This window comes from Hakea prostrata, chromosome 7, assembly GCF_041222555.1.
Source record: "Hakea prostrata isolate BN-2017 chromosome 7, UWA_Hpros_2, whole genome shotgun sequence".
In the NCBI taxonomy this organism is placed as follows: domain Eukaryota; kingdom Viridiplantae; phylum Streptophyta; class Magnoliopsida; order Proteales; family Proteaceae; genus Hakea; species Hakea prostrata.
Window position 1 is genome coordinate 34,820,345 of NC_142606.1, and position 16,917 is coordinate 34,837,261.

A 16,917-nucleotide genomic window follows, 5' to 3' on the forward strand; every position below is an offset into this window, starting at 1 on the left:
CATCATAATCTTCGGTACCTGGAATGTAATCTAAAACATTTGCACAAAAAGGAATGAGTTCGAAGAACTCAGCAAGGAAGTTATTCCATAATTAGAAATCATACACATTCAGAACATATAGTAATGCAATGTGATATGGAATATATGATGCAGATATGAGCCTAACTCTATGAATGCTGGTCTCTAGGGTAGACATGCTTTAAGTCATAGCACCGTACTTCTCTGGGTCGTCAGTCACTCTCCCATTTTCATATCTTGGGAATGCCCGGGGAAGATCGGTAAAGTCATCAAAAAGCCGTGGTAAGGGGATTGGTCACCACTCTCTCACATCACCATTTGGTCAAGTACTGGCGCATGTCACAGTAAAGCCTAGCCCAATGCAGGTCATCTACTCAGTCGGTCAAGTCAGATTCAGATACGTCCATTCCTCGCCCCCAGCGATCCTTTCCAGTATCCTTCACACTAGAGTCAGCGAAATCCCGGATTTCGGACTCATCAACCCTATTGGTCATCCACATATAGTAAACGGGAAGCTCTCACGTCCTCTCACGGATTGGTTACCGGTCTTGAGCGCCCGTGAGCCCAAGTCTATCCATATGCAACTCTACCAATAAATGGCCCCTTTCAGGTATCCGTAGCATGGTTTATGTCCCCTACCGGATTGGCTACCGGCCTAGAGCGCCCATCCAACCATACACTACCACGGGTTGTTTGGTCTCAATGCCCTTCCGATTCGGGTCTGACACGACAAGGATGAACCTAGCCACACAACTAGACAATCCTATGTATGTCATCCAATAACTCGGGAAAGTGTCGATAGGCACCATCGGAGAACATCCCATACTATTCCCTCCGATGCCCAAAGACAGAAGTGTCAGTAGGACACCCCCAAATCCCAAGTCATACGTAAGCAATCACACATCAAATCTCATCATTTCTCATGCATCCAATGCATATTCACAATAGTAATCAAATCATGATATTGAAATGAATCATTATAATCATAAGCAAATCAAAATGATAAAGTAACACAACAAAATTATAAAGATTTAAATGCTACTGTTCTAACACATATGTAATGAGTCTCATAATGATTGAAAGGAAATTTAGGGATTTCATTCTTTAAATAAAGCACAGTTCAATATTTGATGACTTATATGTTTATGGATATAACCATCCTTACCTTGGATGAGTTGATGATGAATTGAGAATACCAAGAATAGTCCAATAGAATCGTTAAGGCCCTAAACAAACATCAATAATAAGTTAGAAAAGAAGTCGGGAAGATCAGATGTCATTTGGGTCAAACTTGACCAAAGTTGTTGCTGAAACTGACCAAGGTTGCTGTCAGCAACAACTTTGGTCGATGGTCTTGGTCAATGGTATCGACCAAAAGGATCGACCAAAATTGTCCTCGGGGCAGAATAGTGGATTTTGGGGATTTTGGTCCGAAATGAGACTTCCGGTGTTCGGATCGATCTGAAACTTGGAGGCATACTTAACAACAGTAGTAGGACACTATAAATCAAGGAATTAACCCAATCCAATGGTCTAATTAAAAAGCCCCAATTTGAGCTATCAAGTTCAAGTGATAAACATCATGGCATGAGTTGGAATTGATTACATTGATGAGGAATAGCATGCAATAGCTAGAGGAACTAATAGAAATTCGATTGGGATCATATGGCAATGTTAAACATGAACATAATACACTCTATAGCTCAGTTTGATATCAAACAGTATGATGTTAATAGGTAAATCATGGAATACATATGCTAGGCATGAGATATAAGCATAGCATCAATGAATGGCTAAGGGAATCATGGATTGAGCATGAGTAGGCACTTGGAGTGGTGGTTGCAAGGTTGCAGCACCATTCCAAATGTCTCATCAGCAAGATGACAGTAGAAAAGAGTAGAAAATGGTAGGGTAGAGAGTGGAATGAGGAGTCATACCTTAGTGTGGAAGATGAAGACAAGAATCAATGATAAACTAAGTGTCTTTGATGAGATACCCTTCACACTAACCAAGGAGCTGCTTTGGGAAGCTCTCCCCACGTTCCCAGGTGAGAAAAATGATTGCAAAAGGCTCAAGGCTCGAGGTCACATTAAATAGAAAAGGAATATTCCATGGAATCATTAACTTGGCAGACTGGGATATTTTGGTCGATGGTCCTTGGTCGATGGTATCGACCAAAAGGATCGACCAAAATATTTTCAGCAGAAAACTCAGGTTTAGAACAGCAACTTCAAGTAGGGATTTGAAAGGCTATACAAGGTCAAATTGAGTGAGGTTTTCTTCCACAATTCAATCAAGAAGTCTAGTTTCGAGCAATACCTTCGGATTGTGCACAGGAGGTCATTTGGTACATCAACCATATTAATCTTCTCCGATGCGCAGACTTTCCTTAAACACTGACAATGCATTTAAGCAAGGGGTATCATTGTCAATGTCCATGGGCTCAGTCTCCGAATCATGATCATCAATCAGAATGGTCCATAAATCTCTTCTTCCACCGCTTCAGGTCTTCGGACCTGAATACAACAGTGGATACGGGTCAGGGTCAAGGTTAGAATAGGGCTGGATATTACAGGCCTTGTCTCGAATCTTGGTCTCACAAATATTTAAGGATGTTAGCCTATGTAACATTTCCAACTGAAGGCGGCCTCACCCTCTATATCTGTTTAGGTTAGCATTAGGTGTGCACCACATCTGACACACCCCCACATTTAGTGAGCTACGCTTGATTAAGAGTCAGTCACTCATCCTATCAACGATATGGTGGTACTACTTTACTATATTTATTCAGAATGGGTATAGTAGTACAAATAGGTCATCTAGCGACTTTGTTGCTTACCCTTTGAACCTAATTCAGGATTTAACCTCTTCACATAGGTTGGGTGTCCGTCATAGGTCTTGATCCCATTCCAATAAGTGCTTCATTAAAAGCTCTTGTAGGCATAGCTTTAGTGAACATATCAGCCAAATTCTCCTCTAATTTCACGTAATCAATTGCAATTGTTCCTTCATCAATATATTGCCTTACAAGATTATGTCGAAGACGTATGTGTCTTCTTTTGCCATTATATACCCCATTCTTGGCTCTTCCTATAGCTGCTTTACTGTCACAGTGCAGCGATATAGGTGGCATTGGTTTGGGCCATAGAGGTATATCTGCAATCATGTTTCTAAGCCATTCAGCTTCACTTCCAGCCTTTTCCAAAGCTACGAATTCTGCTTCCATTGTAGAAGATGCTCCACATGATTGCTTAACTGACTTCCATGAGATTGCTCCTCCACCTAGCATAAACACATATCCACTTGTAGCTAGTGTTTCTCTTGAATTTGAGATCCAATTAGCATCACAGTGTCCATCAAAGACAGAGGGATTTCCTCTATAGTGAAGTCCATAATGCATAGTACCCTTAAGATACCGAAGTAATCGTTCAATTCCAAGTCAGTGCTCTTTACTAGGATTATGAGTATGTTGGCTCCATTTTCCAACTATTAGAGCAATATCTGGCCTAGTACAGTTCATCAAATAAGTTACAGATCCAATAATCTGTGAGTATCTCTTCTAATTTACTGGTTCTCCAATATTTTTCTGAAAATTACTTTCCATAGTTAAAGGAGTTTTGAACGAACCAGAATCATAAAAACCAAACTTCTTAAGCATATTTTCCACATAATGAGCTTGAGAGAGTATAATTTCTCTTTCTTTTCTGATAATTTTAATTCCCAGAATTACATCAGCAGTGCCCAAATATTTGGTGTCAAATAAAGACAATAGCAATTTCTTAGTTTGATTAACTATTTCTAGGCTTGTTCCCATGATCAACGTGTCATCTACATATATAAAGTAGAATGAAAACACCCTTCCCTTGATGAAACTTACTATATAAGCACCTTTTAGAATCATTGACACTAAAACCCTTCGAAATGAGAGCAGTATCAAATTTCTCATGCCACTGCTTGGGTGCTTGCTTCAACCCATACATGACTTGACTAATTTACAAACCTTATTAGGTTGACCAAGAGATACATAACCTTCTGGTTGTCTTATGTAGATCTCTTCCTCCAATTCCCCATTCAGAAATGTTGTTTTTACATCCATTTGGCGTATCACCAAATTGTAGATAGATGCAATCGCCATGAGAACTCTCACAGTGGTTATTCTTGCTACAGGTGCAAAGGTGTCAAAGTAATCTATGTCTTTCTTTTGCCTAAAACCTTTGACTACAAGTCTGGCTTTAAAGTTATCTAAAGAACCATCAAGTTTCAATTTCTTTCAAAATATCCACTTGGTTTCTAACACCTTTAAACCTTGAGAAAGATTTACCAATTCCCAAGTGTGGTTAGCTATAATGGAATCTAGTTCACTCTTTATAGCTTCCTTCCAAAAGACAACATCCGGAGAAGTAACTGCTTCACTATATGTGAGAGGGTCATTGTCTATAAGATAGACTATCCACTCATCATATGAAAATTTAGATTTCCTTTGTCTTTTGCTTTTTCGTAAAGGATTCTCATTTCCACTTGGAGTCAATATTATCTCATTTCCACTGTCTTGTGTCAATTCATGAGATAAATCAGCGATTGTAGCCAAATCATTTCCATGATTCATACTACTACTTCTAGACTCACTATCAAGTCTATTAAATTTAAAAGGAAATATTCTTTCAAAGAATTCAGCATCCCTTGTCTCAATTATTGAATTTTCCTCACAAATTTCTTCAATGGTTCTTATAACCATGCAACGGTATGCAGAACTATGTACTGCATATCCTAAAAACACACAGTCAATGGTTTTAGGACCAACTTTTCGCTTCTTAGGTTTTGGAATGGCCACTTTGACCAAACAACCCCATGTTGTCAAGTGTTTCACATTTGGTTTCCTTAAATACCATTTTTCATATGGTACCATTCCAGTCTTCCTGTGGGGAATTCTGTTTAAAACATAACACAAAGTTAATATTGCATCCCCCCACAAGTCAAGTGGTAAGCCAGAACTGATTAACATTGCATTCATCATCTCTTTTAATGAATGATTTTTCCGTTCTGCTATCCCATTAGTTTCTGGTTGATATGGGGTAGTGGTTTTATGAATAATGCCATTCTCTTCAAAGAAATTACTAAGGCTGAAATTTCTAAACCTCTATCAGTCCTTAGCCTTTTTATCTTTCTTCCAAGTTGATTCTCTACTTCTGCCTTATAAGACAGAAAGGCATTGCAGGCTTCATTCTTAGATTTCAGTAGATATATCATAGTATATCTAGAACAGTCATCTATAAAGGTGATAACATATCTATTACCACCTCTTGATTCTTGTGATTTGAAATCACATAAATCACTATGCACTAGTTCTAGCAAATTTGTTTTCCTATCCACTGACTTATGAGGTTTCTTTGTAAATTTAGCCTCAACACAAATTTGACATTTAGTGAGTGGTGGTTTAACACTATGTATAATGCCCAACTTACTTAATTGAGATATATAAGGTGCACTACTGTGACCTAGTCTACCATGCCATAAATCAAAAGAATCAAGAACATAAGCAGAATCAGAAATATTTATTAATTCAATAATCTCAATACAAAGAGGCCATCATTAAGATAACCTTTTCCAATAAATACATCATTTTTCAAGAGAACTGCTTTGTCTCTGCAAAGGACAAGTTTGAACCCAGCTTTATCCAGGAGCGGACCAGAGATCAAATTTCACCTTATATCTGGTACATAGAGGACATCCTCCAACTTCAGAATTTTTCCAGAGGTAAGCTTCAGGGTGATTTGTCCTTTTCCGATTACATTGGGTTGTTGAGAATTTCCCATGAAGATCTTGTCAGCAGCATCAGAGTACTTGGAGAAGAAGCTCCTATCTCCACAAGTGTGCCTGGTGGCACCCGTATCTATCACCCAGGATGTTGACTTTTCAACCACAAAAGCCTCTGTTATCATTGTAGTGTAGATCTCAGAATCAATCAGATTAGTCCTTGCTTTCTTCGATCCTCCTTTCTTATTTACCCTGCAATCTTTTATGAAATGCCCAGGTTTGCCACACTTGAAGCATGCTCTCTTCTTCTTTTTGAAGGTAACATCTTGATTGGGTTTCAGAGACTTATTAGATTTCTTTCTCTGTTCAGTCTCTACCAAGTTGGCCTTAGGCTTATTGGAACTACTAGGTTCATACCTAAGTTGGTTTCTCTCTTCTATTCTGATCCGAACCAAAACACTGTCAAAGGCCCAGTCCTTCCTCTTCTGTTTCATTGAGACCTTGAAAGCACTCCAAGAGGAAGGAAGCTTGTGTATCAAGGCACTGGTCATAAAGGCATCTGGCAGAATGATATTCTCTTTTGCCAGATTCCCCACCAACACTTGATACTTGTTTACTTGGTCGGAGACGCTAATCCCATCGACCATTGTAAACTCTAGAAAGGTTTCAACCACAAACCTTAAGTTACCGGCATCCTCAAGAGTATATTTCTTGACTAATGCCTCCCAGATTTCATAAGCAAATTCATAAGAGCTATACACATTGTATAACTCATTTGCCAACGCATTTAGAATGCGATTCTTACATTTGAAATCCACAGAACCATTCAATCATTTTATGATCGAATGAAGGATCACCTGACTTATCAAGTTGGGGTTCATCCAGCACAAATGCTATCCCAGCTTCCATAAGTGCAAAATACATCATTTGCTTCCAACGTTTAAAGTCCTCACCTTTGAACTACTCGATTTTGTCAAAATCTGACTTTCCGTTTGGTGGTTGTGAAGCTTGCAGAGATGGAAGAGGAGTGATGTTCTCAGTGACTTTCTCATGTGCACTTATGTTTGCAAAGTCCTTCATGTTGGTCTCTTTTCCAATGGTCGTGTTGACTACTTCAGTGTTGTCAGTAGCCATAGTAGAAAATACTAAATACCTTAAACTTGTTGAAACGTTGTTGAGGAATCTGAAAATATACTTGAGCGCTTGTTCTCACAATATTGTCAAATGAGCTGAAACGTACCAGAGGTACTTTCTTTAAGGTATTTAGACACCCTGGTTTGTGCAATACGGGTTCTACAGTGTCTTCACCCAAAGATCAGTCAGCCCAACCTTTAAGGTTGCACCCTAGAAAGGTTACTTCAGGTGTATCAGGTAATGTCCACTGCTTGACAAAACAACAACAGGGAGAAAGAGACAGAAAGAGGAGGAGGAAATTCAGTACTTAGAATGAACTCGGAAATGGCTTTATATAGAGCTCCAAAGGCTGTGGGTGAAAGGGTAAGGTCACCTCTCTTTGTTGAGGGTACCTTTCTGTGACACCCAGCCCAAATCTAGCTCGGAAACCCGATCTGTTTTGCGTGAAGTCGGGTTTTGTTTAATGTTGACTTTGAAGTTTGACCGTGATTTCAGTTTTACTATCTTTTAAAATATTAGGAAGAATTCTTTGTGGGCCATCTCAGTAGAAGATATGGTGTTTGACCCAAAACCCATGGATATTGATGATGGTGTTTCCTTATGGAAACCTTACTTGATTTGGTGTTGAACTATTTATTTGTGAAGAAGAACTTGGTTGATGGACCTAAAGCTTAGTTGGACCTAGTTTGAAGACTTCCCTCCATACTAGGTAAGTAGTACGATGTATTGAAAGAAGCCCATCCAAAAATATTGAAGTTAGGCCCATTAAATCCCTATTTTTGAACAAGCTGTCCAGGCAGTGGCATTTTGGTAAATATCTGTTTTGAAGGTTTTCAAAAGCTTTATTTCTTTTAATTTCGTAGTAAACTATTCCCACCATGTTTCTAAACCTCTAGATAGTGTGGGATCGACCTTTGAACTTCCTCTTTGGCAACCAATCAACCACCAGGGTCAGTTTGGTCAGTTTGGTGAAACCCTAGTAACTCTTGAACTCTTTGTGCATTTTAAAAGGGGGGAACTCCAAGTGTTTCACTCTCAATCTGTTTCTAAGCCTTGGGAGAACGTGGGAAGATCCCTAGAACCTCTTCTTCGAAGCCAAGGAAGATCCTCTAGTATCTGTTCAGGTTTCTTCAGCGGTTTCTCTTCTAAAAGGTTGGTATTCAATTCGCTTCTTCTTTAATTCATTCTTTCTTCTCTACTTCTGATTTTCTGATCATGAGAAGGGTATTACACTACTGTAATGACCTCTTCTTTAATTCTTTTAGCCCTAGAGTGAATCCCCCAATTCACTCTATGATCTTGAAGCCATATGGCGATGATCCTTGAATTTGATTCCACCAAAGCTCTTAATGATACTTTCCCTAATTTCCTAACTATCTTTATTATTGTGGGGAAGGTCTCATATTATTACCATGACCTTCCCTTGTGTCCTCATGATTGAGGAGTTGATCCTTGTTTTTCCTTGGAACAATTGGCAACCCTTTTATTTTCTATTAATTCATTGGACCCTCCCCAAAACCTTTCTTGATTGTAAATTCCATGCCCTAAGGGTGAATCTTTATTCTCCTTAGTCTTTTCGTGGGATACACGGATTCTTGTTAGTAAATCCCTAATTGTATGATTTGAATTTCTTTCCCTTCACTTTAATTGAGAACCTTATTTTCTCTCATTAGTAGATCCTTCCTAATTCCATTCTTTATTTTGAAATACTAATGAGATATTCCTTTATCTATCTTGGGTTGTTTTTGTGAGAATTAATTATGGGTAACTCTCATGAGAGGTAACCAAACTCTTATGAGAGGTAACCATATATGAAACCCTATTGTTCTTTTATTTGTTGGAAACTCCCCAACACCTTTTTCAGATTGTGCATTCTTTGTTTCTCTTTCCCATGGGTGAATCTTGATTTGTTGTTTCTCTTTCCCTTGGGTGATATTTGTGTTAACCTAAACTTGATCACTATATTTTATTCATGATCCATGTTTAACCTAATTAGGATTTCTAATTATTCTTTCTTCGCTCTTATTCTTGATTGAGATCAGGAAAAAGATGATGCATCCTTGCAACCATCTATTCCATGATCTCATTCTATTCTTTGAGATCTATGATCATCATCATGATCTTAACCCTAGCTAATAGATTCTTGAAACCTTAACCCTAACCCTTGAATGACCTTTCTGGAAACCTCTTGTAACCTTCCATGTGCGGGAAACCTCATGGGTAATGTTTCTGTTAACATAAACTAGATTTCCTATGATTTCTTGTTATTTTCTTGATAACAATCATTCCCTCTCTTTCCGTGATCATAACCTTTTGATGAGCCATATGTTATGATGAAACCCTAACCTCTTTGTTACAAACCTATTATGATTGATTTTTCGGACTATGATCTCCCCCATGTCTTCATTTGGGTTTGGTTGTACTTGGTCTTCAACCCCATGAGCAAAGCACCCTTGTATAGCAATATACTTGGGGGCGGTTACTAGTGGCGGTTGATTAAACCAAGCGACCGCCTTAAGCGACCGCCCGGTTCTGCTTGCGGGAAAATGCCCTATTTTGCCCCCTGTTCGTTATAAATAGCATCCCTCGCCCTTTTAACGCATTATTATGTTCGGGATTGCTATTTTGGGCGATTAGGCGGCTGTGGAATCGTACGGGATTCAGGTCTGAAGTGCTGTTAATGATATAAAACCTTTTCTCTACTATTCTTGGTAATTCTGATTAAGGTAATGAATCTCCATCTGCAATTCTCTTCTTTTTAACCTCTAATTGATTTGAACCCATCCCCTTTTTGTTGGTGGTTACCCAATTGATTTGTTGTACTCCCTTTCCAATGTTCTTGATGAGATCCTGTCCAGAAACGAATCCCTGCATTTGTTAATGGATGGATCTAGTCAAGGTAAAAGTTTCTGGGTAATCCATTTATGATAATTGTTAGGTTTCTTTTCACCTAGTGTGTCTTGGAGTGTTAGATTCAAGACTTTGGCCATGATCACTCGAAATCCGGATTGAAAACGGATGATCAGAAGCCTAAGTTTCGGATCTGTAACTCTCTGTTTTTGGGGCGGTCACTAGTGGCGGTCGCTCAACCTAAGCGACCGGCTCAAGCGACCGGCCGGTTTCCAGTGTCTGTGTAAGTTTGATTTTGGATTTGTTTTGACTCTTGGCTCTTTTATATTCTTGTAACCCTCTATATAGGTGTTCTCTGTTTCAAGTAGAAGTCTTATAATAGTTTCTGGAATTCAAGTTAGAGGAGTTTTACATAATTACGGTGTAAGGACATGCATTCTTATTTATATGCAATTACATATACATGATGATTCTGTTGTTCTATTTACTATTCTTTGATCATGTAACTTGCTGTAATTGTATAAAGTATGTGAATCTTATTGTACACTTGCTGTTTGTGGTATTCCTTGATGTACTTCATCTTTCATGATATTGCACAAACTGTTCATGGTATGATAAAGAGTGTTGTAGTGTGATTGTGATGGAAGGGGTATTCCATTGGGATATCTTGGCTTGGGATATCGAAGGTTGTGGAATGGGACACATGCCGCTGATGTCTCCAAAGCACTATCATGATTACTTGATGACATACTTAGGGAGTCTAGAATTGCATGGCTAGGTACCCCACATGCTATTACCCTTTCGGCAGGGGAATTGAAGCCGGGTGACCCATGACAATGGTGACGTGACTATGTTTCATCCAACAACGGTAACCAGTCCGTGCGGAGACTCAGTGGTCCACTATTGGTCATGTAATGGTAGGGTTGCATATGTTAGGGTTGGGCTCATGGACGTCCAAGGAGCGGACCGGGTGTCGCGAGGAGTCATGAGAGCATCCGCCCCAATAATATGTGGATGACCATAGGGTTAAGGAGTGGAGTCCAACAGAGGTAGCCAGTCCGTGAGGATTCTTACTCCTAGGCTGCGAAGGATACTGAACCGAGTTGGTTGGTGCCATAGGGGAAGTATCTGGACTTCATATAGTATGTTACCATTATGACCTTGCATTGGATTAGAAACCCCGACATGCGCCAGTACTCATTGCCAATGGTCGTGGTGAGAGAGTGTTGACTTAACCCCCAGCCACGGCTTTGAGAGCCAGGTATGGACTTACCCCTTTGCCCAGGATCCCTACAGAGGTAACCAGTCCTTGCCGGATCAGAGTGATGAGACTTACCCAGAGGAGGGCTGGTGTATATCTTAAAGCATGTCAGCCATTAGAGACTTGCATAGTTAGATCTTAGTAGCATTCATATTTTCGCATATCATCCATATCATTTCATATGTGCATTTGTGGATTGTGTTGACATATATATGAGAATTGCTTGTTGTCCTCATCGAGTTCGTTGGAACTCATTCCTTTCATTGTATGTATTATATAAACTGTACAGATGGTTGCACAACGTCGGAAGTTGGAGATGATTCGTATGAAAGAGCCTTCTCGTTTGAAGCTGATGTGGCACAGACAGTGGTACATGGACTTGCAGAGCATGAAGCCTCCTGAAGATGAAGATTATCTAGTTATTTATTTTGCTTCCGCTGAACTCGATATTACATTTGATTCTTGATTCTTTCCTTTGATTATTTCTTGGATATTTATTGGAGTATTTGGACTCCTGTAACCTTTTTATTGATTATTGTACTATTCTTGCTCTTGATTCATGTATTTGTATTTATTATTATTGATAGACTAAAACCATGGATCCTGTGACGGATCGCACCCACGGGTTGTCGGGTAGGTAACCCGGGCCTGGCGGGCGGGGTGTGACAGTTTCAGCTCAACTCCCTTCAAGAAGATACCTATCCAGCTGACCTCCCTACTGGAGAGTGCCTCTCTAATGGAATCTCCACGTAATCACCCAGTAGCGGGCTTTCCAGAATAGGGCCCATGACAAAATGGGCCTTCCGGATCAAAGCCCACGACCAAAGTCCCAAGTCATATATATATATATATATATATATATATATATATATATATAATCATGGCAGGGTCAAAACAGGATTCAGACAAATTAATGATACATGGGCCCTTACTATATATAAACCATATAATCAGATCCTCTCAACCCGATGTGGGACTAAATAAAACATGGATAAACGACACAATTAAAACAAATATTTATATAAAATAAGTTTTAAACATATTTACAACACTGTTCGACAGAAACAGAGACAGTGGTCTTGCCACTAGAATCGCCCTGACCGGCGTAACGTTCAGGAGAGCCCTCGTCAGAAGTTTTACCACTTCCCGTTACAAGGAAAGTCTGGTTGTGACTTTTAAATCAGAAAAGAAACAAATGCGAAAGTGAAAGGAGTAACTAAAGCAAGCAAAGAAGGCAAGAAAGTTACTAAACTTACTTGTTCGCCAGAGTAAGAAGCTTGGAAGCAGAAAGGCAGTTAGGGCACAAAGAAGACGACGACGAGTTTTCGAGTTGCAGACGAAAATGAAATTTGAAAAAGCAACAGGCGGTTTTTAAATAAGCCAGCTAGTGGGCATGTGTATGATCAAAGATCAATTCAGATTAACGATCGCGATTGAGTGACGATTCGAAAATGTGTAAATGAATCGAATCGGAGCTGAGGTTTTGAGGAACCGTCATTTTGAGTTAAAAGTAATGATGGTTTTGGCTGTAACAGACACGTGGGGACTCCCGCATGAAAGCTGAAGGTGTTCGCGTAACTTGAGGAAAGTGGTGACGCAGCAACATTAAATGCAACTTGACATTTATGAGAACAAGCAATCGTTTGGATTCCTTGTTCGGTTTTCACATTCAGTTTAAATCAACCAAGCCCTTGGCGTTCCTGAACGCTTGTTCTAGGGGGCTTGTGATACGGGAAAAATATCGTTGAACCTGGTCCGTCCTTGGTTCAACCCTCAACCCCGATCGGGGATGAATCGACTGATTTAGGTTCGAGTGAACCGGGTTCGAAGATGGCGTGTTCAGGAAGAAACCTAACGCGATCAGCTAGCAAGCACGAGTCCGAGATTCTCGAGATGAATAACTTGTCAAAGTGACGGTTATCAGCACTCGCGGGAGCGGACGATCGTGCCAACTTGGATAACTGCCACGACCGTGGCATCAAGATCATGCAATCAAGGGAAGTTATCCATTACCCCACTAACGAGTCTAACCGTCTTGATATGACAAGTCACCGAAGAAGGCACGTACGAGTTCAACGAACGGGATTCAAAGGTAAATTCTATATAAGACAAAACCAACGTACAAAGAAGGTATCTGAATCGTATTCCAAGTTATCGTATTCTTATTTCAGCTCTGCAGCTAGTCAGAGCCTTTGTGATCAGTTCATTAACTTACTTAGCCATCGGAGGTGGATTCCCGACCCCCACGGTCGGGCCACATCTAACGGTTGTTTTGCAGGTCATTATCAAGTGATCTAAGGGCTGAGCAGATTTTTGACGCATCAGTATTGCATGAAAGTTTATTGTTGTTTTTTTATTAAATTAATTATTTTTATTTGTGGTTGATTTGAATTTATTAAGTTTATTACGTATTAAAATACTTGAATACACGCTTAATGCTTTCTATTTTTTTTTCTCATTTTTATCTTTTTTTTTATGTTGAACATGTATTGCATGAAAGTTTATTGCTATTTTTTTATTAAATTATTTACTTTTATTTTTGGTTGTTTTGAATTCATTAAGCTTATTACGTATTAAATAATATTATGCCATTATTGTAAAAAAATAAAAAAATTACAGTTTTAGGCATAAATTAATTATATACATTTATTAGTTATAGTAGTTAATTTTGGAAAACAAGGAAATTTTTAGAAAAACTTGAGAGGCCTATAGGAGAGGAAAATAAAAGAATCCAAAAAGATTTGAATTTTTCTTTTTCTTTTTTTAATAGTAGATCAATGAATCTTTTTTATGTTTACTTATTTCATGGTTGATTACAAGTTTAGGAGAATGTTTTTACTCAACTTTTCAAATTTAACGATTAATCAAATCAAATGGATATAGGAGAACGAGCTACTTCTAGGGCTTCCTTGGGAGTGAATCGAGTGGTGTAGTCATCAAAAGTATAAGGATTTGTTTAACCATGGGAAAGAAGTCTACCATTGATTCTTTCATCAAAAGAAAAGGCGTTGAGAATGACATGGTTGATGCATCATTGCCTACCTCTATTCTTGAGACCTCAACTCGTGAAAAACGTCCTAAACAGACTCCAATACCTGAAAGCGAGCAAAATAATGATTTTGAGCGTGATCCAGGGTTGAGAAAACAAATTTGGGGTTATCCAATTGATCAACATGATGAAATTAGGCGTCGTTACCTTAAATATGAACCATATCAGCCTATTCTTCAAGAGTATCCAAAATCTGGGCCATCAAGTCATCCTTGACGTTTTCAATCTTCATGGCTTAAGGTTCATCCTTTTTGGTTAGAGTATTCTCCTTTAAAAGATGCAGTATTTTGTTTGCCATGTTTTCTTTTCAATAAGCCTGGAGTGAACTCTAGACAAGGGACATTCACTATTGATGGATTTAAAAATTGAAAGAAAGTGGGTGGAAAAGAGTGTGGTTTAATAAATAATGTGGGAAGACAAATCAACTCATGCCACGAAGTTGCTCAAAAATATTTTGCAAACTTAATGAAGCAAGATCAACATATTGATTTGATGATTGAAAAGTATACATCTCAAGTAATTGAAAACAATCGATTGCGTTTAAAAGGCTCAATTGATGTGATAAGATTGCTTGTGTTTCAAGGTTGTGCTCTTAGACGTCATGATGAGAGCAAATATTCGTCCAACAGGGGAAATTTTATTGCATTCTTAAAGTTGATAGCTTCCTACAATGATAAAGTTGCAGCAGTTGTGTTGGATAATGCTCCTCAAAATGAATCATACATATCACCTAAGATAAAAAAGGAGGTTTTACATATTATAGCAAATATAGTGAAGAAGTTAATTTGTAAAGAGATTGGTGATGCAAAGTTTTGCTTAATAGTGGATGAATCTCGCGATGAATCTAAAAGAGAGTAGATGGCTATTGTTTTAAGGTTTGTTGACAACGCGTGATTTGTACAAGAGCGTTTTTTTGATCTTGTTCGTGTTTCAGATACAAAGGCCTTGACTTTGAAGACCGCTATCTTTTCTACTCTTTCTCATTATGGGCTTAACATTCACAATATTCGAGGCCAAGATGGAACAAGTAACATGCAAGGTGAGTGGAATGGGTTACAAGCCTTAGTAGTTACTGACTGTCCACATGCCTATTATATCCACTGTTTTGTTCATCGTCTGCAGTTGGCATTAATTGCAACTTCTAGAAGTGTTGACCCAATTGAGAAATTTTTCTCCAAATTGGTGCCTATTATCAATCTTGCTGGTGCCTCCAGTAAGCGAAATGATGTGTTAAAAGTTGCTCATGCTTCTGAAACTGCATACTTGATCTCCATTGATCAATGAACTTGAAACTGGAAGTGGGCTAAATCAAATTGGAACTTTACAACTGCCTAGAGATACTCGTTGGGGTTCTCATTTGAGATCTATTTTAAGTTTGATAAGTATGTATGGTGCTACATGTGAGGTCTTGATCGCCATTATTATTAATGGGACTACTTCATCACAGAGAGTTGAAGCAGAATCGGCATACGATGCATTGGCCTCCTTTGATTTTGTTATGATTCTGCATCTAATGCAAAAAATTATGAGCATCACTGATTTGCTTTGTCAAGCTTTGCAGCAGAAGTTTAAAGACATTTTAAATGCTATTCAACTTGTGTCCACTACAAAAAAAAGGTTATTCAAGAAATGAGAGATGTTGGATGGGATGAGCTTTTGATTTTGGTGACATCTTTATGTGAAAAGCGTAATATTGATGTCCCTAACATGAGTGTTCAGTTTATTGGAAGGAAAGGTCGAGCTCACTAGCAACAGGATGATTTTACAGTTGAACAACATTATCAAGCAAATATTTTTGTGCTACAATTGATAGCGAGTTGAATGAGCTAAATAGTAGATTCAATGAGCATGTTATAGAGTTGCTTACTCTTAGTTCTTCTTTGAATCCTATAAGCGGATGCGAGAATTTTAGAATTGATGATATTTGCAAACTTGTGGTTAAATATTATCCCCAAGATTTTACTGAGCATGAGACAGATCACTTGAAAGTTCAACTACGACACTATGAGATTGATGTAGTCAAAGGTCCAGATTATCCGAACATGTCAACCATTAGCAATTTGTGTCAGTGGTTGGTGAGGTCAACAAAATTTGACTTCTACCCACTTATTTATCGGTTAATCAAACCATTGATTACTCTTCCCATTTCTACTACAATTTCTGAACGAGCCTTTTCTGTCATGAAGATTATTAAAACTGATTTGCGGAACATGATGATGGATGATTTTCTCACAGATTCTATGATGTTATATATTGAAAAAGAAATTGCAGAGAAAATCAATACAGAATCAATTATTGAGGATTTTCGCGATCTCCAAGATCGTCGAGTTCCATTATGAGACACTTGTTTTGTGCCTTTTCACTTATTATTGTATTTTTAAGAATTTAACATAGATTTTGAAGTATTATTAGTACGCTTTCCTTTTTGAATTTTAGTACTAAAAATTTTGTAATTATTGTTCCCCCCCCCCCCCCCACAATATTGAATCCTAGGTCCGCCCCTGTCTTGGACGGATAATAATTGGTAAGAAATGGGTATACTATATCCGCATCCTATTGTGGATGTTTTTGAGCAACTTCGTGGCATGAGTTGATTTGTCTTCCCACATGATTTATTAAACCACACTCTTTTCCACCCACTTTCTTCCAATTTTTAAATCCATCAATAGTGAATGTCCCCTGTCCAATGTTCGCTCCAGGCTTATTGAAAAGAAAACATGGCAAGCAAAATACTGCATTTGTTAAAGGAGAATACTCTAACAAAAAAGGATGAACCTTAAACCACGAAGATTTTGGATACTCTTGAAGAATAGGCTAATATGGTTTAGCTTTAAGGTAACGACGCCTAATT

The 16,917-nt window shown here is 38.5% G+C and overlaps 2 protein-coding genes across 2 annotated transcripts; both read left to right on the forward strand.

The window, feature by feature from the left end:
* The first annotated feature begins 13,979 nt into the window (after nt 1-13,979).
* On the forward strand, nt 13,980-15,350 carry LOC149010958 (uncharacterized). The gene is made up of 3 exons (XM_089162521.1): nt 13,980-14,271; nt 14,650-14,865; nt 15,001-15,350. The coding sequence occupies exons 1-3, from the start codon at nt 13,980-13,982 to the stop codon at nt 15,348-15,350; spliced, it is 858 nt and encodes a 285-aa protein (XP_089018647.1).
* Nucleotides 15,351-15,450: 100 nt separating this feature from the next.
* LOC149010959 (uncharacterized) lies at nt 15,451-16,405 on the forward strand. The gene is made up of 3 exons (XM_089162522.1): nt 15,451-15,531; nt 15,684-15,784; nt 15,880-16,405. The coding sequence occupies exons 1-3, from the start codon at nt 15,451-15,453 to the stop codon at nt 16,403-16,405; spliced, it is 708 nt and encodes a 235-aa protein (XP_089018648.1).
* Nucleotides 16,406-16,917: the final 512 nt, after the last annotated feature.